This window comes from Crinia signifera, chromosome 3 (assembly GCF_055691185.1).
Source record: "Crinia signifera chromosome 3, ASM5569118v1, whole genome shotgun sequence".
In the NCBI taxonomy this organism is placed as follows: domain Eukaryota; kingdom Metazoa; phylum Chordata; class Amphibia; order Anura; family Myobatrachidae; genus Crinia; species Crinia signifera.
In genome coordinates, this window is record NC_139219.1 from 75574390 (window position 1) to 75602059 (window position 27670).

The 27670-nt window shown below is 43.8% G+C and overlaps 1 protein-coding gene across 1 annotated transcript in view; it reads right to left on the reverse strand.

Moving 5' to 3' along the window:
- Positions 1-27670, reverse strand: part of LOC146063559 (regulator of microtubule dynamics protein 2-like) — an 82135-nt gene that overhangs the window by 18211 nt on the left and 36254 nt on the right. Inside the window, exons 5-7 of the mRNA XM_083176033.1 lie at positions 7027-7102; positions 5752-5829; positions 45-143 (exon numbers count right to left, since the gene is read on the reverse strand). Of these exons, the coding sequence (XP_083032159.1) occupies positions 45-143; positions 5752-5829; positions 7027-7102 (253 nt within the window). The remainder of the gene's footprint in view (positions 1-44; positions 144-5751; positions 5830-7026; positions 7103-27670) is intronic.

Below are 27670 nucleotides of genomic sequence, written 5' to 3' on the forward strand. Positions count from 1 at the left end.
CCATATTTTTTTTTTTTTTTTTTAAAGAAAGTTTAAATATTTGCCTTAAGAAAATTCTGCAAGGCATCTTGTACTGTTGCAGTGGGAGGATTTCCAAAAAGAGTAGCAGCAACTTTTCTTTCAATCCAGGACAACTGAGAAACCTGAGAAGAGAGAACAATGATATTTTCTTGATATTTTAACACCCAGCCTGTTATTATAGTCTACGGTTACATCTGTCAGTAATGTGCACCGACAATCACTTCCAACAGAAGAACACTATGCCAGTTCTGGGACATGATGCTGATTCTGTTGACCACATCCAATTTGTAACACAAAAAAACTTCAAAGCTACAAATAACAATCTGAAATACATTAAATAAAGACGTTTTAAAATGATATTTTATTAATAGAGAATTCTAATGATGGCTGTCATTAGGGGGGCATATTTACGAAAGTGTGGGTTTACAAGAGATGTTGCCCATAGTAACCAATCGGATTCTACAAGAATGTACTTGATTGTTATCAGCAACATCTCCACTCCTGTAAACCGGCTCTTTAGTAAATATACACACAGGAGCAGAGGCGGAACTACCATTGGTGCAGCATGTGCATTGCATTGCATGGTGGCCATTTTTCCGGAGATTTTCGTAGTGCATCATTGTAGAGTTTGAGCACTAGAGCGCTCAGACTCCAGTGCCCATGAACAGATCGCCTGAAAAATGGTCGACATACCATTATTCTGGCGATTTGGACAGCGCTCCTGCCGCTGCTGCAGGCAGCCGGACAGTAAGCATTACAAAAATGGATTGCCACAATAATGTCACTTTCATAGAACAAACTTTAGCTAGTATTTTTTTTCTGACAGAATCACCATCAAGACAAAAGTACGAATGAGTTTGTCATTAACATTTAAAAAAAATAAGACTTTAGTCTTACTTTAGACTTTAAAATAATCTTTAGTTTACAGATGCTGGTTCTCAACCGTGATTAAGCTAGGAATTGTGACAGGGAGGTGGTAGAGAACATGCAGTTTCTAATTTTCTGGTGTTAATAATGTAAAACAACCACCAGATTTACAAACCTAAATAATTGCAGCTTCTTAGACGTCAATTATTGTCACAAGTTTGTCCATTAGTCGGTGCAAACAAAGGGCATATTATTACTGGTATAATTATTATTAATTCTAGCTCTTTCCCTGTTACAATCATGGAACATGCCACTGATACCAATAATTCTAGAATAGTATATTCTAGAATAATGTGAGCGAAAAAGATTGGGTTTGTCAGTCGTACAGGCAGAAATAACATGGGAAACCCCTTTATTTAGTTCATCATTGATCAGTATCTCATGAAGCTGGGGTGTGCTACTACCACCGGACAGTATTGGGTCAGAATAACACAAGAATAAAGAGTGTCTGTGGGTGGTACACTTGACAGAACTATAAAAATAAACTATTATTAATAAGGTGACAAGTGAAGAAGTAAGAAAAAATGTATGACTCCAGAGAGGTGGAATCATACCTACCTAGGCGATAGAGATACATTGACACTGGAACCTCCTCATGTTAAACCTTTTTAGTCATACATTTTTTTTTTACTTTTTCACTTTTCTTGTCTGTCTTTTTATATTTCACAGATTTTTATATTAATTATTAATAAAAGTACATTGTTATAGTTCTGTCAAGTGTACCACCGACAGACACTCTTTCTTCTTGTATATTGTAGAATAACATAGAGTGTTGAGCTCTATGTAATTAATGTAACTTTCTTGACAAGTACAGAACATTGCCTTAATGGAATCCTAATACATTTTGCACATTTATGACGCATTATACTTCACTAAAGCAGAGCAATGAGGAAGGCAGCAATGATAAATAGAACTAATGTAAATACAGTGACACAGAGACGAAAGAGGACCATTCTTTCTAGGATTAAGGAGAATGAAGCACACAAATATAATTCAACACTATTCAAAACCATATCTATAATATTTCCCTGCTTCAGTCCCCATTTTCACAGCACTTAGACACGGGTCTGTGCCGTTTACACTGAACCTGGGTCAGATCTGCTTTTCCCTGTGGATGAAATTAAATATGGCCATTTTAAAGCAAATAAATTGCCAGCCAACCTTCCCTCAAATTTAAAATTAGATTAAATTAAAATGTGGGCAACCCCCTCCCCTGCAGCAGCAGACAGCACCTCCCCACTGAAATCTGTAATAATTACCTGGGCTAGGGAAGCACATACCAGCCAAGCAGGGTCAAGAAGCTCAGGCAAACGGAGGTATGGGGGCCCAGACACTTCTGGAGGCGCATCAACGCACTGCCATGTGTCTCTTTGCTCTGTTTCTGGGTCACAGGCAGATGACATCATCTGCAAGTGCCCCAGAAGCTCCAATCAGGGCCTTTCAGTGCTACTCGAATGTCCCAACATGGGTTGGGACCGTTCACACTGCCCTGCTTTTTTTTTCAGTGAGCCGTTTACGACCGCTAACCCGGGTCCACAAGGTAAAAACCCAGGTTTTTGTGGTAGTGTAAAAGGGGTATAAGTGAGCAAGCATGAATAAACAGGGCACAAATTCACTGAATACATTTGGGTGTGTCTGTTATATATATCATTAAGAAACACACACACACAAGAGGCTTTCTGTCTAACTATGGCTATGATGTTTCCACTTTCCTAAGAATGCTAAATTATACACAAATAAATTTATACAAAACCCAACAAATACACAGATTTAGGGGGGTATTTAATCCAGTATTACCAGGCCTTTTTCATCCATTCAACTGTAACTCGACAGTTGAGTGTCGGAAACTCTGTGGATTGGTGAAAACGCCCGCGGATTGTCGAAGTCTGATCTGTTTTGTCGGAAACGGTCTTCAATGCTGTTGGTAACAGCATAATTGAATAGGCGACTGCGATTGAATTCACCCTTAGTAATAGTGAATGGTGTGGCTTCTGAAATGTTACACATGGCCTCAACAAATGGTTTATGGAATGCTTAATGATAAAAAAGTTATTGCTAATCATTTTTGGGCCCCATAACATTAGTAAGGGTCCCATATACAGCCCAGAGGCATAGAAACTCACACAGAAACATGGGACAGACAAGTAAGACAGCCCACAGTAGTTACACCCATGCCAACATACAGTAGGTATCATGTTAATAAATAGCCATTGCATCTCCAGCAATGGACTTCCTAGCAATCAGCGATAGGTACAGATGTGTCCACATACATCTAGCTTCCTTTTGCATAAATCAGCCCCTTTAGTCACAATACCATGGTGAAACTTAGCAGCAACAGGCGTCTTTATTGTGTTTCAGTTAAGATTAGTCTTATTTGCAAAATGAGGAACATAGGAAACACAAGCAGTTTCTGCGGGTTAAAATGGTATGCAGCATGTCTATATTCAGTGTGTGACTGTATCTGCATATGAAAGGCTACGTTACACTGTTTTCCAGGAAAAAGCTGCAACGTTACGTTTCTTATGCAGATACAGAGTCACACAGCGTTCCCGCTTTACTTATAATGTGACAAGTATCACATGGAGGATAGATGTGGACACATGCATAGTTACAGTAGCATGCATAGGTAAATAAACTAAATCCAAAGCTTAGCCAACAGCAGCACTCCCAGACCCCTGTGCTAGGGGATTTTTTTGCCCTGTTGTATGGATAATTATTAAGGGTGCAAGTAAAGAAGACAATGCAAGAGTTCCAGAGATTCGTAGGACAACTTTGGTGTTAAGACACATAAAGCAACCAGTTGTGGCCTTTGATATTTTTTTAAAGTGCAAAACCAGAATTTTATTGTGCACTTATCTAAATGGAAGTGATGGGCAAACTGATGTACTGCAATGCCGACATGTCCCCCAACGGTCCAACCTCCAAAACAGCTACACACTCCCCTTATTTCAGTTATTAAAAAAATAGCAGTATTACCACATAACTCATGCCTATGCCCTGCACGGAATGCAGTTACAATCCTGGCAGTCGGAATCTCGGCGTTCAAAATCCTGACGCCGGAATCCCGACCGCTGAAATCCTGACACTATCTCCCTCTATGGGTGTCCACGACACCCATAGAGGGAGAATAAATTAATATACCGAGCGTAGCAAGGCACCGGGCCCGCTGCATGGCTGCTGCAAGGGGGGGGGGGCGATCCACGTCCCCCCCTTGTCGGGATTTCGGCGGTCGGGATTTAGTATCAATCCCCCCCTGCACATGCCTCTCACAAAATTCATGCATATTCCATGAAGATCTGCAACTTGCTTCAAACAGACCCACTCCTGCACATACAGTACATGCCTCTCAGACCTCCACACATACCCCCTTCCATACCACTCATACTTCCGCAAATGCCCACTACTTACCTCTTATACCTCTGCATATACCCTTCACCCTTTCAGTCTTATTCTATGTTTTATAACAAAGCAGACAAAAAGCCACCGGGCTGCAGCCAGTGCCTGATTAACCAATAGCTGATTAGGCTGCAGCCTAGGGTGCAAGTACTGGGGGGTGTTTGCAGGTGACAGCTGAGGAATAAAATGAAGGCCTAAGTTATTCCATGCTTGTTAGTTATCACCCGTCCCGATGTACTGTGGGGGGTAAAGTTCTTAGGGTGACTGCCAGGTGACTACGCTAATGTAACTTACTGGTGGAACCATTACTTTATATAAATTATGCTATAGCACCAGCTAGTCAGCCTAAAGCCAAAGTCTCCTTTACATGCCACATGCATTAGATCATAAATGGCAGTTGTATAACCTTTGTTACATGGGCAGTCCAAATGGAATAGGCAAGTCCCTAAGTGCCCATACACATGTTTTTAGTAGCATTACAAGGGGAGCTACATGTGTATTGGCCTAGGGCACCTGGAACCTTTGATCAGGCCCTGGCTGCAGCAATGATGTAAACACCATAATACAAGCATACAGTATCACATATACTGTTGTCACTTAACAGTTAGTTCTCTTAACCACATTATGAGACCCATACATCTGAGAAGTATTGGGGCAAAGCCCGATCCCCTGACAGATGGGTCAGAGGATCCGGTATATTGAACATGTTTAAAAATCTTCATCTTGATTGTTTGGTTGGGAGCGAGGAATCGGGCAATTTTTACATTTTAATTTCCCTAATTCCCCTATGAATTGGCAATCATTGCTGGCTGCCAATTAGCAATGGCAGCAAGTTGGGCAATTGGGGAATCTTGGCCAGTGATTTATGACTTGGAACTATCATATATTTTTCATTAATACACTAATGAAGTGAAAGAGACGCATTACTGATTTCGCTAGGAAAGAGAAGCCTGGATAGCGGTAGCTAGGTTTAGAGTGATGACTTTATACCCTGATGAATCACCATCCAGAAGGAAATTCATTAAGTTCAAATAATGTATGTGTGAGTCAAGTGTCTTGTAGGTGTCAGGGTGTGAGGCCACTGATCTTATTTCCTCCTAGTATAAAGTACAGTCATCTATTTTTAGTAGCTTGTATTCACTTCCATGGGCATTCTGCAGTCTTCTGAGAGGACCGTATTAGTCATACGAAAATAAGCTATTCTTATCTAATGCCTCAAAGAACATTTCCCGTAGCTATACAGCAATAATACAGGATATAAATCCCCTCTACATGTGCTAGGCAAATAAAAAATATGTATATGTCAGTTCCGCAATACAGTAACATCAGTTAATAATTGTCAGTTAATAGTATGGAGGACACTATATTTAAAAAAAATGAAGCTGCAGAGACGCTGAGACTACGTACAGCATAGCACCATCTGCCTAAGAGGTAGTACTGAAGAGGGTCCTCTGGGTGAAGCTCTATTGCTTTGTCCAAATGCTCCTAAAACGTAAAAAAGATATTATTGTTTAAAAAGATAACAGCAAATACAGTGACATGCAAAAGCATTCAACATAAAAAGTCAACATAATAAAATATCACAGCTGTGCATGTGGAGGGGTGTCGGATAGCCTTCCAACAGTCGGGTTCCGATGGTCAGTACACTGACGTTGGTCTCCCGACTGTTACAAGCCTGACAGCCGGGATCCAGACTTACAGGGGCTTTTCTCCCTCGTTAGGATCCACGACCCCCACAGAGGGAGCGCAGTGCGGCAAGCCTCCAAGGGACTTCGTAGCACTAGCCGCCCTGTCGGAGTCCCGGCAGTTGGGATTCCAACATTGGTCTAATGACCGTCGGAATCCCTCCTGTCGTCAGCCCATACCACACCCCCACAGACCACCGCTGCTCACCCACTGACCCTGCATCTAGCTAGCAGAGTGCCCAAGCAGGAACACTGTAGCCAGATTTGTTACTATAGTGCCAGCCCGGAGCATCCTTTGGATTATCCAGACGTACACAGTGCAGCTCTCCCAGCTCCCAGAACTTCAGGCATTGCAGTAATTCCCGGTGATGGTGGTCCTGCCCTCTCTGCATAACATCATGCATTAACAGGGGATGTGGTACAGGGCACAGTAAAGTCCTGTTACAGCACTGCATTGTTCTAATTCGTATTACAAAGCAGCACACTCTTAAAGTACTTTTTCAAATTCCTTATTTGAGCGCAGATTTTAATAACAGAGAAATGCAGTTTTTTAAGGGGTTACATAAATTACTTCTGAAAAGTCAGGATAATTACCTAGCTTAGTCAACAATAATATTTTATATTCAATTCAGTTACATACAGGATACTGCATGACCTATAACTGCATTTCAGAGCTTTAAAATCACAAATGACAGCACTATTGTTACTATTGAGATATATTTACCACAAGATGGTGGTCGCATGGTTCTTATAGAATAGTGTAGTGGGTGTAATTTGAACTATGGGGGTTATTCAGACCTGATCACAGGCCGGGCGATTATCATTAAGACTGCACATGTGTACAGATTGTCGTACTCATGCGCGAGGCCATACTGCGATGAAATCCAGCATATATTGTAAATGCAATAACCACTTTGCATCTGAACCAAATGACCCCACATGTGTCTGTCAACAAGCTTAATTTTATTTCACTTTTTATAAATCCGATTAAACATACCTTAAACAGGTAGCCATTCTTGATTTTATTCTGTACATTGTCGAATTCAGACATGTAACCGCACATTATTGCATACCTGAAAAAGAGAAATCATCTACCATGATTAGTCATGTTCTAATCTAAAGAGAAAGATATTCTGGAACAATGATGCCCAACTCAGCACTCTGTATGAAACTGTATTAGAAACCCAGTATGAGAAAAGTTTTAAAATAAAGATCCTTCTATTCAGTTACAAAGCTTTCAAAACCCTAATAGGGTTTTCATTTTACCAAATGAACTTTGAATAATAAATATCTAAAACTCCAAAATATGAAGGACTTTATCATTTTACTCAGCAATGTATTGAGGGAATATATCAACAAGCTTTAGCTGGCTCAGTACATCCGATAAAATGCTGTCCTGGCACAAATAGAGTGATAGTGATAGAGGCGAAGACATCTTAGCCACAGGAGGAATAGAGGGGGAAGGGGGACCCTGTCTATTTCCTATAGGCAAAACTGGCTAACAATTAACCTTCTTTGTTGGATAGCCCCATTGTGAGAACAGGATTGTATCCAGTGGCGACTGCAGTGCCAACCAAGAAGTGCAGGGGAGGATCGCTAAGCACATACCATATATACTCGAGTATAAGCCTACTTTTTCAGAACATTTTTTATGCTGAAAAGGACCCCCTCGGCTTATACTCGAGTGAGGGTCCCACTTGAGTCAATCATTTTCCCCAGTTTTTTTGTTGTAAAATTAGGTGCCTCAGCTTATATTCGGGTCGACTTATACTTGAGTATATACGGTATATATATATATATATATGTTATCATGTATGTAATATAGCCGGCTCCCTTTTGGACTCTCTGAGAACCAGCCTCAGATGCAGTTTAGTTCCAGTGGATTCCGGTACCTTGGAGAAACACAACCCTCCTGCCAACAGGACAAGCTCAAGCACTAACTCACACGGTGGACTGGACTACATTTCCATTGACCCCTTTCCTACACCATACCACAAGAGGTCAGGAGCCTGCGCGTGGGGGATGATACATCTCGCCGATAGGATCACATTTTACAATGCGATCCTGGGCGTTAATATTCCACCCAAATCGCACTGCATACCTGCCAACTTTTGAAAACTCCTCTCCGGGAGAAGCCCGGCTGGACGAGGCTCTGTTTTGGGGACGGGGCGAGGCTGATATCACTAGCCCACATAGCCGGCAGCCACATTAATTTGTGGGTCCGTGGATGGGGGAGGGGCTAAATGACGTAAATCGCGTCATTAAGCCCCGTCCCTCCCCGTGGACCCGCAAAATTCGGGGAAGGGGGGAGCAGGGGCTGTGGCCACAATGCGGGAGAATTCCCCACCTTCCCGGGGGGCCGGGAGGGGACCCGATTTGCGGGACCCTCCCGGCCATTCCGGGAGGGTAGGCAAGTATGTCGCACTGTAAATGTGATCCTTGATAAATAATCACCTGTGGCCAAGGATGGATATACTTAAAACCTGAACTGTTGGTGTGCCTTAAAGGCTGTGTTTGAGAACCTCGAGTGTAAATCTAGATAATTTTTTTTAGAAAACATTGAAAATGTACAAGGCGCACAAATACCACATTAGCAATACTTAAGGCATATCTTTGCACAAGAGAATAGCATTTGCATGTAAATCAATGTCTTGAGACACGGTGCTCTGAACAGCACATTCCTGTTCCTAGACAGAGGAGGTCTGTTCCCGTGTCTTTTCACCCTGTGCCCCTCACAAAACGCATTCAATACAGTCACCTTATACACATGCTGCTTTCCCCACTGAGAACCAGGCACAGGTCATTCTCTCATATAACAAAGCCATCCAAACACTTTCAGAGAGCCTTTATTCTCCCGCTCAGCTGCTAATACATAAACCATTACAAAAAAAAAAGAGAATCTGTTGTGAATTCAGCATCTGGCATCAGTGCACTAAACTCCAAAGTTTCATTCTGTTTAATATGGGACAAAATTGTGTGTACATAACGAAATCAACCCAGAAAACAACTAGGGACGCAACTAATTATGTAGTTGCAATTAATCTGCCAGTGAAAGGCAATACCACAGTTTCTCAAAAAGTAAACACAGTAGTTGGCCTTGCGTGAGTCTTGGCGAGATTGTCAAACATTGTGGGGAAGGATGCAGACTGTGATCAAAGCGCAGGGAAAAGAATCTGGCTAATCTTGCTGGTGCTCCTGTCAGCTGCAGCAGTGGCGTGCAAAGACTTCTGAAAAGGAGGGGGTATAGTAGCTAGCAGGGTCAATAGAGTTCATTACTTAAAGTGGCAGCTCCTTCAATTATGCAGTGAAATACTAATATTTTGTTTTACCATTGTATAATGTTATTGCTGGTCTGCGTGAATTTCAGTTCTATCTACTTAATTTACTCCTTTCATTTTGAATTTAAAGGGATATGTTTTTTTTATTATTCACAATTATTGATATTGCTACCTCTTTTCCTAGTCTATAATCATATGACTTCTGTACATATCATAGGATAGTGTGAAAAAACGAAGAGGAGAATTCAAAAGGAACACCTAATAAATAAATAAACGGTCGCTCCATTCGGGTTCGCTGAGCTACATGGAGACACACTTCAGCTTGCAGCCCCCCATGCTGGTGAGTGAAATGTGAGAGAAATGCCCAGGTTGATGCCCAAATGACACTTTTTGGGTTGGCGAGAAGTGCAATGAAAACACAAAAACTGAATATCACCCCCCGGAGATGTCCCGTCACTTTAGATGCACAACATACAGTTGAATCACCCCCACAGGGCTTATTTACACTTTTGTAGTAATTTTACATGCTAATAAAATAAATGCATAAAAAGTACATTCAAAATTGGATAAAAAATAAATAAATACCTAGTTTACGTAGTGCTGCATTGAGAATACCAATACAGCACTATGCTGCCTACGTAAACTACAGTACGTAAGTGCTTCTGGAGCCCTGAAACAACACAATTGTAAATATCCCCACTATCCACACTTTATTAAATTAACTCCAAGCCGATGTGGATACTGGGGGTATGACGTGGATAGTGGGGATATGACGTGGACAATGGGGGAAATGTGTGTGTGTTGTGCTTTATACTTACCCTCCTCCAGCCCCGCCACGCGTTCATCAAGTCCACTGATGGGCAGCGTTCACTCCCCCTCCTCCGGCAGTCACTCCCCGGCGCCAGCGTGCAGTCCCCCTCCTCCGACACTGGCAGCGGACAATGTATGCAATTAGCATAGTGCCACTGGGGGAGCAGGGAAACCATGTGATGCTCACACAGCGGCAATACGCTGAATTACGTACATTGCTGGCGCCGGGGAGTGACTGCCGGAGGAGGGGGGACTGAAAGCTGCCACCGGGGAGTGACCGTCGCCCGCAGGGATCGCCAACCAGAAGACGGTAAGTATAAAACAAAGCACCCACCAGCCTGCTCCCAGTGTAGTTTCACGGCGGCGGCTACGCTGGCAATGTAGCTTAGGCTACATTGAAATGTAGCGTAGAGTTGCCGCTGGGAAACTAAACAAGTACCGAAAAATCAATGCTGCAGCTCCAACCACATTTTTGAAAACGGATGGAATGTAATAGAAATTGTTTTTGCAATAACATACGCAATAATTATAAAAGTACATGCTAAAAACCTACTGAGTACATCTGTAACTGGCACTACTGGTTAAATAACATGTAACTGGCACTAAATATGTGCAAGGACATGGAAACATAGAATTTGACGGCAGATAAGAACCATTGGGTGTGGTATGAAACACCGACAGTTGGGAATCTGACAGTCATTACTCAGACATCGGAATCCCGACTGCACAGCGGGGGGAGCGCAATGAAGCCCCTTGCGGGCTCGCTGCGCTCGCCACATATTTTATTCTCCCTCTATGGGGGTCGTGGACCCCCACGAGGGAGCAGTCGGGATTCCGACGTCGGAGTAATGACTGTCGGAATCCCGACTGTCGGGGAGCCATCCGGCACCCGAACCATTTGGCCCATCTAGTCTGCCCCTTATTTATCCTTCAGGTAATCTCAACCCTTTTTAATCTTTATTTCTTTGTAAGGATATTCATATGCCTATCCCAAGCATGTTTAAATTGTTCTAAATGATTGCTTGACATTCAAATTCAGTACCTGACATAGGACACAAACTTTATTTCATGTTTTAAAACCTTGTTTCATGCACATATAAAATATATATGTGTGTATTTCATGTATTTGATGTGCGTATACAAAATAAATGCAAGATACCTCATTCCATTATAAAAATATTCCAAAATAAGGAATAATCTGTTATCCAAAATTCTTCTGGTCCCAAGCATTTTGGATAAGGGATATGCAATCTGTACTCTACTTTACAAAAAAATATCCTCAGGGCCTAATTCAGACCAGAACGGAAGGGGCTTAATTCGACCCTGTTCCGATGGTGGGGCGTCTGCGCATGCGTGTATTTGTGTACCCCGTGTGACCGCCTTCGGCGATTATCACACTCACCGACGCATTACCACGGGTAGGGGTGTGTGCAGGGGGCAGCATCAGGGGAACACCCACCATTTACCCGCTCGCTAGGCAGAATATATTCCTAGTGTGCGGGTCTATATCCGAGACTCAATGCATAAAAGAGCATAAAAAAAAACATTAAAACCACAGCCCTAAATGAACTATAATGCTCATGAACTATTCAAAGATAAAAGCATTCAGAAGATCTTATATTATGTTCTGTGCATCAAAATCAAGCACTTATTAAAAGTATTTTAGCAGTTGATGTGATCTGAAACAACCTGTCCCTATAATGCTGTAACTGTTTCACGCCAATGTTGTACAGTAAGGTACATAAAGGGTAATCCAGTCAATTTGAGGCTTTAAAGACTGCAATAAGCTTTCTATTACAACACTTAAAGAGTGTTTTGTGACCTACACTGTCAAACTGTGTGTGATCATAGGCGTGCACACGGGGGGTGCCGGGGGTGCACAGGCACCTCCTAATAATCGGCAATCCCCCCGCACGATTTTACAGGGGCACAAGCAGGGGTTAAAGTGAGCCGGTGGAACGGTTCTGCCTCCGTCCACTCACTTTGGCCCTACCATTAAAGCACCATCAATAGTTATCAGGTGCAATGCATCATAAAACGGGCAGCGTAATTACATTAAAAATTTGGCACGGTCCATAATAAAAATTCAAAGTCCGGAGCTAGGAGCTCGCCAGCCAATCAGGCAGCGGCGGCTCCTGACTGACTGCCGAACCTCGAGAGCGCCGATTGGTTTGCGCTTCATACATTTCAATTGACCGCTGCTGCACTGCTGGGATCGCGGGAACTAAGGAGCGCACTCAGTGCAGAAGAAGGAGAGCAGCCTTGGATGGCAGCACCTGGTGAACTGGAGAGCGGCAGCCGGGGACCAAAGAGCAGCAGAAGACTGGGACACAGAAGACCATGGCCGTGGAACAGGAGAGCAGCAGTGGCGGCAGGAGAGATGGGAGGCCGGGGAATCATAGAACCGCTGATTATAGTAAGGGACCAGCCTTCTCCCCACCCTCTCCACTTCCATCTGTCACCCCACCCTCTCTAACCCACCGTCACCTCATACCCTCTCACTCAGCAAATCATGCAATCTTGCATCCTGTCAGCTCGCCCATTACCTCCAGCCCTCTTGCCCCCCTATCATCTCACCCCCTGTCAGCTCACCCCACCCCCCCTAGTCATCTCTCCCCCCCCCCTCCCCCTGTCTCCTCACTTGCTCTGAGCATGTAACCCCTAGCAAAAAGCATGTAATCCCTGGCCCTGAGCATGTAACCCCGGGCACTGTGTACATAAACCCTGTCCCTGAGCATGTTACCGCTGTCCCTGAGCATGTAACCGCTGTCCCTGAGCATTTTACCCCCTGACCCTGAGCATGATACCCCCTGACCCTGAGCAAGTAAACACCGGGCACTGTGCATGTAACCCTTGTCCCTTAGCATGTAACCCCCTGGCACTGTGCATGTAAACCCCTCGCACTGTGTATGTAAACCCCTGGCACTGTACATGTAAACCCCTGGCCCTGAGCAAGTAAACACTGGGCACTCAGCTTGTAACCCTTGGCCCTGAGCATGTAAACCCCTGGCACCTTGCATGAAACCCCTGGCACTGTGCATGTAAACTCCTGGCCCTAAGCAGTTAAACACCTGGCAACGTGCATGTAAACCCCTGGCCCTGAGCATAAAAAACCTGGCACTGTGCATGTAATCCCCTGGCACTTTGCATATTGTGTAATGGGCATTACAGGGTGTGGTACAATGTGTATTGAGCATTACTGTGTTGGATTATACCCCTGTCCCACAAAGCCATGCCCTACATTTTTTATGCCCGCCTTCGGCGCGCACTGTTACGTTCTTGTAAGGTGTCGGGCTGTTTTGCACTGTGGCCCGCATTTTTCTTTTTCGGTGTGTGTTGGATAGGCCAGAAATGTAAAAATTGCAGGAGAGTGCAGAACACGACGGAGGGGAAAGTGAAATCCACCACCTCTCCAGGACAACTTTAAGCACTGGGCACAAGCCGTGCAATTGCACGGCTTATCCCCGCTGTTGCATGGCAGCTGACACAGCTCTTACAGAGCCTGTCACTGTCTGATTAGGGAGCAGTGGCGGTGGAGTCTGCGCTGCAGGGAGCGCAGTGATAATCATGTGCAGGTACTTTCTGTACTTTTGGCATTGTTAGCCATGCAGGAGGACTCTGAGTCGGAGCGGAGGAGGGCACTGTTACACATGAGACAGTGGGCAGGGCTACACGGGAGTCAGGGGCGGGGCTACACGGGAGTCCCTACTGACCTGCTTTCATTGCTGCTGCTGTCATGGAGGGAGAGGAGGGGCAGCTCCACATCCATCCAGACCAGGGCATGCCCATCAGGAAGATTACCCTCTGTTCCTAAGGCAAGAGTGAGTAGAGGGAGTACTACTGTGTGTGTGTTTGTCTTGTGAAATTAAGTATGTAAGGTGGGTTAGCATTAGGTTGGAGGAGGGAGAATTAGATTTAGGCACTAGAGGGGACATAGTGTTAGGCTGCGGGCGCCACTGTCACCCATATGCCACTATCACTCACTATCACTGTGTGGCATAATGTGTAATGGGCATTACAGTGTTTGGTATAATGTGTATTGGGCATTACGGTGTGCGGCATAATGTGTAATGGGCATTACGGCATGTGTTATACTATGTAATGGATGTGTGACGTGTAATAGGCATTACGGTGTAAATTTTTGGCGCGCACTGTCCCTATTGTCCCTATTTTACAAATATACAGGGTGTGGCATTATGTAGAATGGCCATTAATATGTGTAGCATTATGTGTCATCTGGGCATTATGGTGTGTGGCATTATGTGTAATGGGCATTACGTCTAATGGGCATTACAGTGTAAAGGCACCGCACATTCCCTGTTTCTAGTATGCATGGGGGGATGATTAATTTAAAATGCATGTACATAAATAAGTCACCTTCTATTTAGTTTGCACAGCCCAGTAGGCTGTGATGGACATGCCCAGTAGATGGTGATGGACACGCCCAGTAGGCGGTGATGGACACGCCCCTCTAATGGTGCACCCCCTAAGGAAATGGCCTGCGCACGCCTATGTGTGTGATGGCTCACTATGGTGCCTCAGGACACTTGCAGGGGTGCCTCGGGTTGGTGGTTCAGGACCAACTCAAATAATTGATGGTTAAAGTAGAAGGCAACACCAGTGCTTGTGACTTCCAATCATAATTTATGTGGACAACCAGAAGCAAATCCTGTCCCTCGCCATATAATTGAACGTAATGATAACATATAAAACACAAATCACTTAATTTTATATTTCTTCAAAAATATGTCAAGACTCTTGGCCTAGGGGTGCTGTGATTCAAAAATGTTTGGGAGACCCCTGACGTACTCAATGGGGGCAGTTAATCAGAGGGCTAAACAAAGATTTAGCTTATTAATTCAATAGGAGATATATAGGCATACCGGAAGTGCCGAACACGTCTCGCCACCTTGTGCACAAACCAGCAGGTTTGTACTCATCTGTTAATTTAAAAGTTGTGATCTGAAAATTGATAAAAAATAAAATCCTACATTTGGAATTTGACATATTGCTATATAATAAAGCACTGAGACAAAGTCTGGGTAATCTTACAATACCGCATCTGTCTTTGGGCTGAAAACGCTTCCTCTGAGTCCCCTGCTCGGCAGGAGCTAATCATATAAACTCAGCATACCGTCACTAAACGGATTGCAACTAAAAAGAAAACAACGAAAAGCGAACAGGATTATCCAACACCTCTTAGACTTTGTTTCTCTTTGCGTGACAAGGAGATAAAATTAGACTAGTTAAAACTGGTTAAGGCCAAAGAGTTTCAGATAATTACGATGTGTGGTCTGAAGAGATTGTCATATATTCCACCAACAAACACGCACAGCTAATTATCTGTTATTAGCCGGGTGCAAAACCTAATATTCAGCACACATTAAAACATGGTGCACTGATTATTACAAACAAAATGTATTAATGTTCAACCAAAATCTACACTACCTGCAACATTTCTAGAAAGGATTTAGGCCCTCCTATAGATTTAGTAATTAATCAAGCTGGAATATGCAATTTTGCACCTGAGCAAAAACAGATTTAAAAAGGAATTTATTAGCTAAAGCACAGAATAAAGCTGCGATAAATGTGAATGATATGCACAATAATGATATTTTTAAGGATAATATCGAGCATGTTGCTCAGTGTGTACCCATTTTATTATTAACAATGCACACACCCCTGGGTTGTTAATGATCCCCTATGTTGTCTGAACAGTCATTTCTGGCAATATCGCCAATGAGTGCATGTTTGGTGGGGGTCCTGGTGACATCACTGAATGATATTGTTAATGATATATTTCAGTTGTTTAGCGCTAGATCATTTGTCCGGAAGCTCTGCTAGGTTCCACAAATTGCTCAGAAATGCATTTGCCATATGGTGTGTTCTGGAAATTGTGAAGATGGTAGGCATGCAGGCCACAAAATCAGTGCCATGGGTGGAAAACATGGCACCAGGTCCCCTGAGGACTAAGGGGCCCATGGCGGCCCAGACCAGCAATGGCTTCTTGGGACGGGGTAGAGAAGAGGGGACATATTTATATTTGTACACCAGGGCCTGCCTCTCACAAGTTCCGCCAATGGAGCTGTGGATTATAATATAGACAGTGTCTAGATAGACAGTCAATAGGTTGAAACCAAAAGGCCGACAGGGACAAAAAGGTCAACAGGTTCAAAAGGTAGACACTTGAAAAAGTTGATATAAGTTTTTGGTGTCAATGTAGACCCCCACTACCTGTCGACATGGACCGCCAATTCGTGTAATGCATATCCTCGCATGGGTCGCTACCATGGGCTGCAGGACTGCAGCCCCCAAGGTAAAACCGCCACTCTGCACAGCCTTAGTGAAGCCAGATGCAGCCCATGACACTGTGACTTGCAGTAACTTATTATTGCCAGCGGCAGCCCCCCTCCTTGTATGAGGATGGTGCCGCTACTGTTAACTATGCTGGCCATGCTTTGGGCCTGGTGGTTCGCTTTTCTCAGCACACTTTACCATTCTTAATTGTAGTCCACGTGAATGGTAAAGTATGAAACAGTTCCCAAAAATTGTGAAAAAACCATTCCATGTGGCTACCTTTTTTCAGGTTGACCTATTGCATGTTGACCTTTTGAACCCTGTCAACCAACTGACTGTCTACCTAGATACTGTATATCTAATAACCGGAACCACATGCTTAGGTAATGCTTAGCTTTGCTCCCAAATCCAAATGAGATCCATAGGGCCGGATTCAAATACATTTGGTAATTTACCATGCTGGGGAAATGGTGACAACCTTGGACTTTAACTCCCTGGGCAATTCAGCTACAGACCTTTTTCCCTGCAAGGTACATTGGGGGTTTTAGGACCTGATAGCAGCCTTTCATTATCACAAAGAAACCAATTATCAAGGCCAAACAGTGAAAAACTTTTACTAGTAAAACACATTGTAATAAATTCTACATCAATACATACTAAAATACATAACTGAATAATCATCAACAAAAAGAGTTTCGACAGGTGAATGATTGCGCCCAGGACTGCTGCTGTGTGTAGATTCTGTGGGTCACTACAATCCCACCAACAAGATACAATACAAAAACAATTGAATATACACTTCAGCGCTGTCCCATGGACCTCAAGCAGATATCTACTTGCTAATGAAAAATGAGGTTGGTTGTTGTCCTCTTTTATCTTTATGACAATTGGGGTCTCCTACTGACCTCCGTGGGGGTCCCTATATGCACATAAAGGTATCTTTATGTGACTTCAGAGATAGTCTCCCTTCCACTTCTTCTGTAACTTCCTGCCTTTTCCACGCTCAGTATGAATGTTACTGACCTGATAAATAGGCCCTATTTGCACATAAAGGTGTCTTTGAAGCAGGATCTTAATCTTCCAGTGAATCACCCGACACTTTATATCCAATCACCAAACCACCACATCAAATGCCTGATGAACAGACACTCACCCCAATATGCGGCCCTATGTGCACGTAGCGGTTTCTTTGTTTTTCCTCCAGGTAAGGATAGTCACCACAACCAGCATACTCCGTACAAAAATATTTATTCCATAGGTGTATACATAAAACAAACGATAAAATTGTATTAAAAAGCAATGTCACACTTTAAATGTGTGAGACCAAAAACTCTCTCTTCCTGCATCCGGAACAGGTTAAGATGAATTTGCTAGATGAAATACAGCAATAGGTCTCACCATTAAGTGTGCCTCCTTCCTCTCACCAACGCGTTTCGGGCTATGGCTTCAGCCCTTTTTCAAGGTGTGAGGTGTACATGATCTGGGGTGGTTTTTATACCTATCCCACAGATTACCTTAAGACCGTAATTCATAAAACCTGGGCTGGAGCGGAAGGTAACCACCTCCATTCAACCCACCTAAATACCTAACTAATACAGCATCGCAACCTGGCTACACTGCTAATATTAAAATACACACATAAGTATTAAAATCATAACAGAAATAATGGATGCGGTATAGATCGTTTATACTCCTGTCCTGGAGTTATGTCCATATTTTTGTCTCCTCCGCCACACACCTGTAGCGGTTACTATCACAGCGCAACGTCACTTCCGGCGCATCGGACGTGGCTTCCTTCAATTTCCTTTGTGTGAGACGCATATACCATATGTGGGTATATGCGTCTCACACAAAGGAAATTGAAGGTCCGCATCACAGGAAGTAGGAAGCGGACACCAACTACCCAGACGGTAACCACATTACAGGACGTTTGTTTTCCGTTCTGGAGATCGGAAGCCACGTCCAATGCGCCGGAAGTGACGTTGCGCTGTGATAGTAACCGCTACAGGTGTGTGGCGGAGGAGACAAAAATATGGACATAACTCCAGGACAGGAGTATAAACGATCTATACCGCATCCATTATTTCTGTTATGATTTTAATACTTATGTGTGTATTTTAATATTAGCAGTGTAGCCAGGTTGCGATGCTGTATTAGTTAGGTATTTAGGTGGGTTGAATGGAGGTGGTTACCTTCCGCTCCGGCCCAGGTTTTATGAATTACGGTCTTAAGGTAATCTGTGGGATAGGTATAAAAACCACCCCAGATCATGTACACCTCACACCTTGAAAAAGGGCTGAAGCCATAGCCCGAAACGCGTTGGTGAGAGGAAGGAGGCACACTTAATGGTGAGACCTATTGCTGTATTTCATCTAGCAAATTCATCTTAACCTGTTCCGGATGCAGGAAGAGAGAGTTTTTGGTCTCACACATTTAAAGTGTGACATTGCTTTTTAATACAATTTTATCGTTTGTTTTATGTATACACCTATGGAATAAATATTTTTGTACGGAGTATGCTGGTTGTGGTGACTATACTTACCTGAAGGAAAAACAAAGAAACCGCTACGTGCACATAGGGCCGCATATTGGGGTGAGTGTCTGTTCATCAGGCGTTTGATGTGGTGGTTTGGTGATTGGATATAAAGTGTCGGGTGATTCACTGGAAGATTAAGATCCTGCTTCAAAGACACCTTTATGTGCAAATAGGGCCTATTTATCAGGTCAGTAACATTCATACTGAGCGTGGAAAAGGCAGGAAGTTACAGAAGAAGTGGAAGGGAGACTATCTCTGAAGTCACATAAAGATACCTTTATGTGCATATAGGGACCCCCACGGAGGTCAGTAGGAGACCCCAATTGTCATAAAGATAAAAGAGGACAACAACCAACCTCATTTTTCATTAGCAAGTAGATATCTGCTTGAGGTCCATGGGACAGCGCTGAAGTGTATATTCAATTGTTTTTGAATAATCATCAAGTGTAGTCCCATCCCCATCCCCATCCCCTGCAGTCAAAGGGCGGTATTTAATGCCGCTGAGGAGGGGGTGTCTGTGGCGAGGGTGGCTTGTTTTCGGCTATCCTCGATGTTTAACCCCCGCGCCGGCCTCTCACCCTATTCAACATTCCAAGGGAATCCTCTCTGTCAGAGGAAGTCGAGGATTCCCCCAAACGGCGAGGTTTGTGGCTAATGCAGAGAGCCCACTGCATTTAGCTGTGAGCCTCGCTGTTTTGGCGGCCGCACATGCAGTTTCCACCTCACTGTAAAAACCCAGCAAGGTGGAAACGGCGGGTACAGGGCGGTCAGTTGAATACTGACCCATCAGCTGTGAAGGCGAGCAATCAGCACTGCTCGCCGTCAAAGCTCACTAAAGAGCACTGAATATACCCCAAAGCAGGGGCAAGTACTCGGCAAGCAGCTCCAACAGTGGCGATAGAGATAGGACAAATCATCAGGAGATGACAGGAGGACTAGTTAGTATATGGTTGGGAGTGAACAGGGAGGGTGTGGACTGAGGTGACAGTCATATGCTGGGTACATTTTACTAGTCTTTTAATAGCCACTAAAAGGTGTGGTCTCTCCGCTGTGCTTTCATTGTTTCTATACAACTAAATTGTGGTTATATTGGAAGCTAGTTGTAATCTACAGCTGAAGCGGAACCAATAACTTACAAAGAGTAGGAATTATTAATACAGAAAGCAGCCGGTGTTAAATCACCAAATAACCTTTTGCAAATAGTAAGATGCTATAGATGCCAAGATGTGAAGGACATTTCCATTCTACTAGGCAGGTAACTGGAAATACTGGAGATGAATCATGGAAGACAGTAGGTGGATAATTCCTTCCCTCCAGGATAACATGAGTATTTGACATTCATAATTCAGTTTTATAACTTTTAATAAAAGTATTTAAACATTCTAAAACAGAATTCCACAGTGTAGGAAAATAAAACACAGCTCATAAAATATTGTTTTATCCACATAAAGAACATAAAAAAACAGAACATTCAAAAGCAGAATGCATAAAGAAAGGCCGACAGGGGGTCCTACTTGTAAAGCTTTCACCTCAAATCCATTACCAGTTTCTCAGGTTTTTTCCCCCGAATGTTGACATGGACACTATCAAAGTGTACTACGTCTCCTCACATAGCAGGCTGGGCTCAGCACAATATTCTATTCTCCCACCATGCCCGAGTGGATTGGGTTTGAAAATACCGCCTGTCGGCACATGTCGGCTCAAAGAAAAAAAATCATGACTTTTGACTGTCGACTTTCCAATTTGTCGATCTAATGCTTGTGTCGACCATTTAATCCTGTTTACCTTAGCCATGTCGACCTATTTCATGTGCCGACCTAAGCCATGGTGACCTTCAGTGGTCAACCTAATAACCATATTCCGAAGAAAACAGTGTGGAGAGCAAAACCGAAAGGTGCCAAGGAGCTTGGGCAGAGCAAACAGGACCAAAGCTGATGGTGGATAGAAGCCAAGGGATGCAGGACATGGATATGCTGAGTGGGTGTGGGATAGTTACAGAAGTGCGGGAAGAATTGGATGTAGCGGTGAGAAGAGGTAATCAGAGTGACGGTAAGAGGACAGAAGGAGGCAGGAAATGCACTGAGGAGAGTAGTGTCTGAGGGCCCTGCAGGTGGCGCTGAGCCTTTTGAACGATTATTATAAAAGGGATAACAGGCAAGTGGCAGAATAAGGCATCTGGTGGTGGACATCAAGAGAAGAAAAAAAAAACAACCAGCGATATTAAGAGTGGATTGGAGGGGATACATACTTTGGGTCGACATGCATTAGGTCGACAGTAATAAGGTGGACCACTATTGGTTGGCATGGACAATAGGTCAACACAAGCAAAGGACCAGCATGGTCATGGTCAAAACATTGAAAGGTTGACAAGGGTTTTTCACACATGGCCCGAATTATGGGAGCAAAGAGAGGGCATGGGGTCCACTAATTGGCGGCCCATGTGTTCAAATCTACACACGGACATCCAAAGGGAAAAACTCATGTAGACCATGTCCATGTCCACCTAACTGAACGTTATTAGCTCATAATAAATCATGTTTATAGCAGTCAGATTCCTATCCTGTACTCAACTCTGCTGCTGCAGTTCATTGTCAGAAAGAATAGAAAACGGAGCCATCCTCAGCATATATCACAGCAGATATTTCCCCCGGCCATAACCCTAATATACGCAGGAAAAACTCCAATCATACTTCTGAGAAGTGCCCGGATCCATACGTCCCTCCGAACTAAAAAGCCCATGTAAAAAAATAAATAAAAAAAAACTACAAAACTGACAATAACAATTTACTCCAATGTACAGTATTGTAGATAATCTGTATAACATTTTAATAACCCAGTTGAAAAATGTACATCTGTCTAGGATAAACGCATAAACTGCAGAATTAATAATACTGTATGTACCTCAGAAAACAGGCAGTTGTGATTAAACTGTCAGCAAGCAATAAAACTAATTTCACATATAGCATTATTTTTAAATTTTCTTTGAACTCACTAGACCTATGCAATAACAGTGCCCCCTGCTGGACGATGTTCACTACACCATACCTACAGTATGCATTACTTCTGTACTGTGAAAAGGATATTAGCCACCTTTTAGAAGATTTATGGTTTATTTTGACGTCACTGGCGCACCTGTGCAATGCATCCCTGGGACCAGGTATACCACTGAACACCGTGGACATTGGGGGACCTTTGAGGGACCACCAGGGGACCAGGTGAGTATGTTAAAATAAAAAAATTCTTATATTCGGAACAATCCCTTATCCAAAGTGCTTGTGGTCCCGAGCATTTTGGAAAAGGGATACTCAACCTGTATTAGTATAAGGGATTGGGTAGAGGTTATGGCATTAGGGATAAGGTATTAAGAGTTAAGAGATTTAGGTTAGGGGTGAGGGTATTAGGGTTGGTTTATCAGTTTGCCATTAGAGGTTAGTTTTTAGGGGCCAGGGATGGCTTATTAGGGTTAATGTTCTGGGTGAGTAGGCGTCTATAGTAACACACAATGTGTCAGTAAGCCAGTGTTATATAGGGTAGAGGTTACACTGATGAATAAAAAACTGCAATTCACTCCAACATTCTGAACTGTAATTTAATAGCACACATACAGTATGTTTATTTAGTCAAAAGAATCAGCGGTACTTGTGTAGTTTCACGGCGCCAGCATGGCGCCGTGCGTCTGAGTCCCCTTGCGGGGCTCGCTTCACTCGCCCACGCTGTGGGCTCGGTGGCTCGCTACGCTCGCCACGCTATTTAAAATCAACTCCATGCCAACATGGATAGTGGGGGTATGAACTATCCATGTTGGCATGGCGTTAAGTTACTTTATTTTACATAGTTTGTGGAGAGCGTAGAACCCGGAAGTAGCACGGCGCCATGAAACTACACTAGTACCGAATCAGCTACTGTACTTTTGGCCTAGTGTGTACATTCCATATTGTTAACGATATCCACTCTCGCACATTGTTAATGACCCCCTCCCTCGCCCTGCATGTTCAGATGATGGAGGTCCTCGTTAACGATGATCATGCCCCGCCTTTGCTCCCCTGGAATGCGACCCCCCCCCCCCACTGCCAATATCACAACAGAGTAGAGGGAGGGGGATTATCCACACATCAGATTGAGAATTTCTCTTTTGGCTTATAAGGGCAGTAATAACTTGAAGGTATGTGCCTTTATGGAAGTTCAAGATATAAATAGACTAATAATGGACACACTGTTCTTTTTCCATCTGTTAATACCCTCCACTCAATCCATGTTATCTATTAAGTATATAATTACTATATCTTCTTTTCATCCTATTATGTATAATTTTTTTATAAATTCTATACATGTAATGTCAATATGTGTTTTTTTACCAATGTGCACTGCATTTTTTAGATCATAAACCCCTGATGAAGTATTTAACCTAGATGAAACGCGTTGGGTACTTATCATGGCTTTGAAACAAAAACAAGAAGCTATAAGTGTATTCTTTATGGTATAATTTATTTATTTAAATAGTTTAATAGACATTACTTGCATGGGGCTCCGATGACACTTTTGTAGGGGTATATTATATACTGTAGCTTCTGAGTGCCCGGCTGAGATATGTGGAATAATGCAATAAAAATACAAAACTAGCAGCCAGGAACATCACATTTGCAAAGAGGATTTTATGGTGTATATTTAAAGTGCATAGTGACCAACAAAAGCATATACAAAAAGAGGAGTCTGTTATAAAAAGCATAGAGATACCTAGCAGCAATAAGCATATTCACAGATATAGCAACGGTCCTCCTCATGGCACGACGGCCGTTTTGGTGCTATTGAGCACTTTGGTCATGTGCGTATGTGAACATGATGAAGGTGCTCAATAGCATCGAAACGGTGCACCTTTAAGTAACACTTAAGATACTGTAAGCACCAGCTCCACAATGACGGAATTCAGGTTAAAGTGCTGTGGTACATTTCATAGACCACAAAAAACTTTTCTTTTAGGTAAATCTTTACAACATTTATGTGTATGTGGATCTCTACTCTGGAATATTACATGCGTTCCATCTGATCCATCCATCCAGACTGCTGCTCATTCCCTGCCAAATAGAACTAGCAAACCACAGGCCTTTCACTGATGAAAACACAAGATCAGGCCCCGAACACCTTGAAAATTCCATAAATGTTAACCTCAATAATGACAGATTTAACTGGAAGCCATGCAAGGCTCATAGAAAAACGGATATAAACAGACAGATACAGTAGAACAGAATTTAGATGACGGATATAAAGTAAGCTCTGAAGGTTTTGTTGCAAAGCAAGTTCCTATAAATTGTGAGCAGGGCCCTCTCTGTCTGCTATTACCAGGTGTTGTTGTATTTTTAATATAATTTGGGGCCCCCTCCTCCACCTCAACCATTCACAATATGCAACACAGCAGTGGGTGACAGGAAGAAGCGGAGGGTGACATGGAGAGGTAGAGGAAGGCAGTATGTGACAAGGTAAAACAGTGAGTGACAGGAAGAGGCTGACAGCAGCAGCAGTGGGCACCTTGTCCTCCGGGGGCCCCAGTGCACTGGCCCTCTTGCACCAATGGTAGTTCCTCTGAGCAGCGCCATCTTGTGGTGAGATTAGCACTATTCAGTAAAAACCAGAAATTAGAATCTTTTCAATATTCTGACATTGGGACATCCAGTTTAGCCCCCAAAATTTATAAAATGCAGAACCTGTACTCATATAATATTTTATGTTGTATTACTACAGGTTGAGTATCCCGTATCTGAATATCCAAAAACCAAAATATTCCAAAAACCATGTTTTTTTCGATTATTTTTTATTTTTTTCCCCTTGACCCATTTTTTGATACTCGCCACATCCCCCGGCGTCCACAGCGGGCTTCAGGACCCTGTTCTGCGGCATCTTTGGTCCCAGGGGTGCATTGTGCGAGTGTACCGCTGACCTCACCGACTCACCTGGAAAGGCGCGCAATGCACCCCTGGGACCGCTGAAGACCAGGTATGCTAAAAAAAAATATTCCAAAACTTGGAAAAATCCCTTATCCAAAATGTTCATGGTCCCGAGCATTTCGGTTAAGGGATACTCAACCTGTATATGCAAGTACAAGTCCTGCATTTGTCCCTGAACACGATGCATTTGAACGGTTGCCTTTGCAAGTGTTCCTGCACATGTAACACTGTGGGGTACAAAGGAAAATTTGCATTCTCAATATACGCAATGTGCTGTTCCAGAATGGCACGTCAAATACTTTGCTTGTGCATGAATTGCCCCAAAATGTATAAAGAATATTTCATCTCCATTCTTATTTTATTTAGCTCTGCTGGCATTCTGCATATTTATCAAAAAAGGAGACTACAGTATCTTCAGCCACCTCCATCTGAAGAAAATGTCTAACTCCTCACTATGCATTGCTTCTGCAGACATTCCTTTCCTCTCAATGATCGCTGGCATTCTGCCACTAGATATGGTTACATTATCAATCTTCTTTATGATCTCAAACCTAGGTTAAGTTTATTTATCGTTATGGAATGCAAGCAAAAACTACAGCGTACAAGACAAAAGCTTTTCCCTTCAATTAGGTATCTGATATTTGAAAATAAACATGTCTCCTCCACTAAAGGACAGGAAATATGCTTTGCTGGCAGCAGGGCCGTCTTAACATTAGGAAGGGCCCCTGGGCAACCTAGTTCACTGGACCCCCCCCCCCCCCCAAATTAGTTTGCCCAGGAGCCCACAGTCACCTCCCCAACCCTCACCTCTCTGGCTCCGTGCGGCAGCCAGTCAGCTTCCGGCGGCCGGGGATCCGATCATCTTCGCTGGGGGATCCGGGCAGCGGCGGTAGCTAGGAGCCTGCCCTGAAGTGGCAAAGCGCTATTAACTGGCGGGGCGGGAAGCGCTGTTGCATTTGAAAAGACTGGCCAGACGCTGATTGGCTGAATTCAGCCAATCAGCGTTCGGCCAGTCTTTTCAAATGCAGCAGCGCTTCCCGCCCCACCGGCAAATAGCGCTAATGGGAAAGATGGTGGCCGGGTGGCGGGGATCCGACCATCCTCCCTGGGGAAGGGGATCAGGGCGGCGGTGGCGGTAGCTAGGAGCCCGAAGCGGCGAAGCACTATTTGTCGGCGGGGGCGGGAAGCGCTGTTGAATTTGAAAAGACTGGCCGTATGCTGATTGGCTGAATTCAGCCAATCAGCATTCAGCCAGTCATTTTAAATGCAGCAGCGCTTCTCGCCCCCCCTGCCGGCAAATAGCGCTTCGCCGCTTCGGGCTCCTAGCTACCGCCACCGATGCCCTGATCCCCCTGCCGGATCACCCAGTGAGGGTGATCAGAACCCCGACACACGGCCCCCCGAAATTAAATTCACTGCTAGCTAGGAGGTGAAGCGCTATTTGCCGGCGGGGTGGGAAGCGCTGTTGCCTTTTAAAAGACTGGCCGGATGCTGCTTTTCTGAATTCAGCCAATCAGCGTCCGGCCAGTCTATTCAAATGCAACAGCGCTTCCCGCCCCGCCGGCAAATAGAGCTTCGCCGAATCAGGCTTCTAGCTACCGCCACCGCCCTGATCCCCCTGCCCGGATCCCCCAGCGAGGGTGAGGGGATTCCCGGACCCCGGCCACCATCTTTCCCATTGGGCTGGGCCGGGGGCCCCTAGGTCCTAGGGCCCCCGGGCAACTGCCCATCGTGCCCAATGGGAAAGACGGCACTGGCTGGCAGCGGAAAAAAGGAGTGTATGAAAGGTTCTGATCATGCCAAAAAAAATGTATATTACACTGAAGTGTAATATTTTGGAGTTCAGCAATAATGGCAAAGTACAGAGCACATAGTCACATGAATTAACGTCACAAACTGCTCAAGGACTGTGGCAGTGTTTAGAGCAGGGGTGAGGGAACTTTTTTACCTTTTACCCCAAAATATATTTAGATACGCCGACGTTACCCCCTTGATTTGAAAGGATGGAAATCATAATTGTAATACACACTGTAACCCCCATATTCTGGGAGAGCTGGCGTGCTGTGCGCATCCAATGGGCAATGAGCATGTAACTCCCCCAGGCAATGAGCATTTAATTCCTTGTGGCAACAGCAATCCACCTGGGCAAACAGCATGTAACCTCACCTGTGCAATGAGCATATAATACCCCCTGAACAACAAGCATGTAACTCCTCCTAGAAATGAGCATGTAGGTACATGGCACTTATGTGGCATAATATGTAATAGGCATTACGGTGTGATAATGTGTAATGGGCATTACAGTTTGCGCAATCCTGGCGCAGTGTTTCTAAGAGGCTCCATATGACACAGTGGGCCTTATTCTAGTTCACTCTTTCTGACAAAATCCTTCTTAGATGGACAAAACCATGTGCACTGCAGTGGGGCAGATGTAACATGTGCAGAGAGAATTAGATTTGGGAATTACGGTGTGTGGTATAATATGTGATGGGCATTACAGTGTGTGGTATAATGTGTAGTAGGCATAATGGTGTAAATTTATGCTGTGCACCTGCATTAGGCACTGTTCCTATTTTTTCTTTTTAAGTAAGAAATTTTACAAGGTAAATACATACACGTGTCTGGTACATATATTTAGACAAGAAGAATCTCAAACATTATGCCAAATGAAAAAGAATCACATTCACATAACACAGTAGCATCATGTTGATATACAATTACTAACTAGTTCAGGAGTGATAGAAATTGAGAATTGACTGTAAATTCTATCCAGATAAAAAC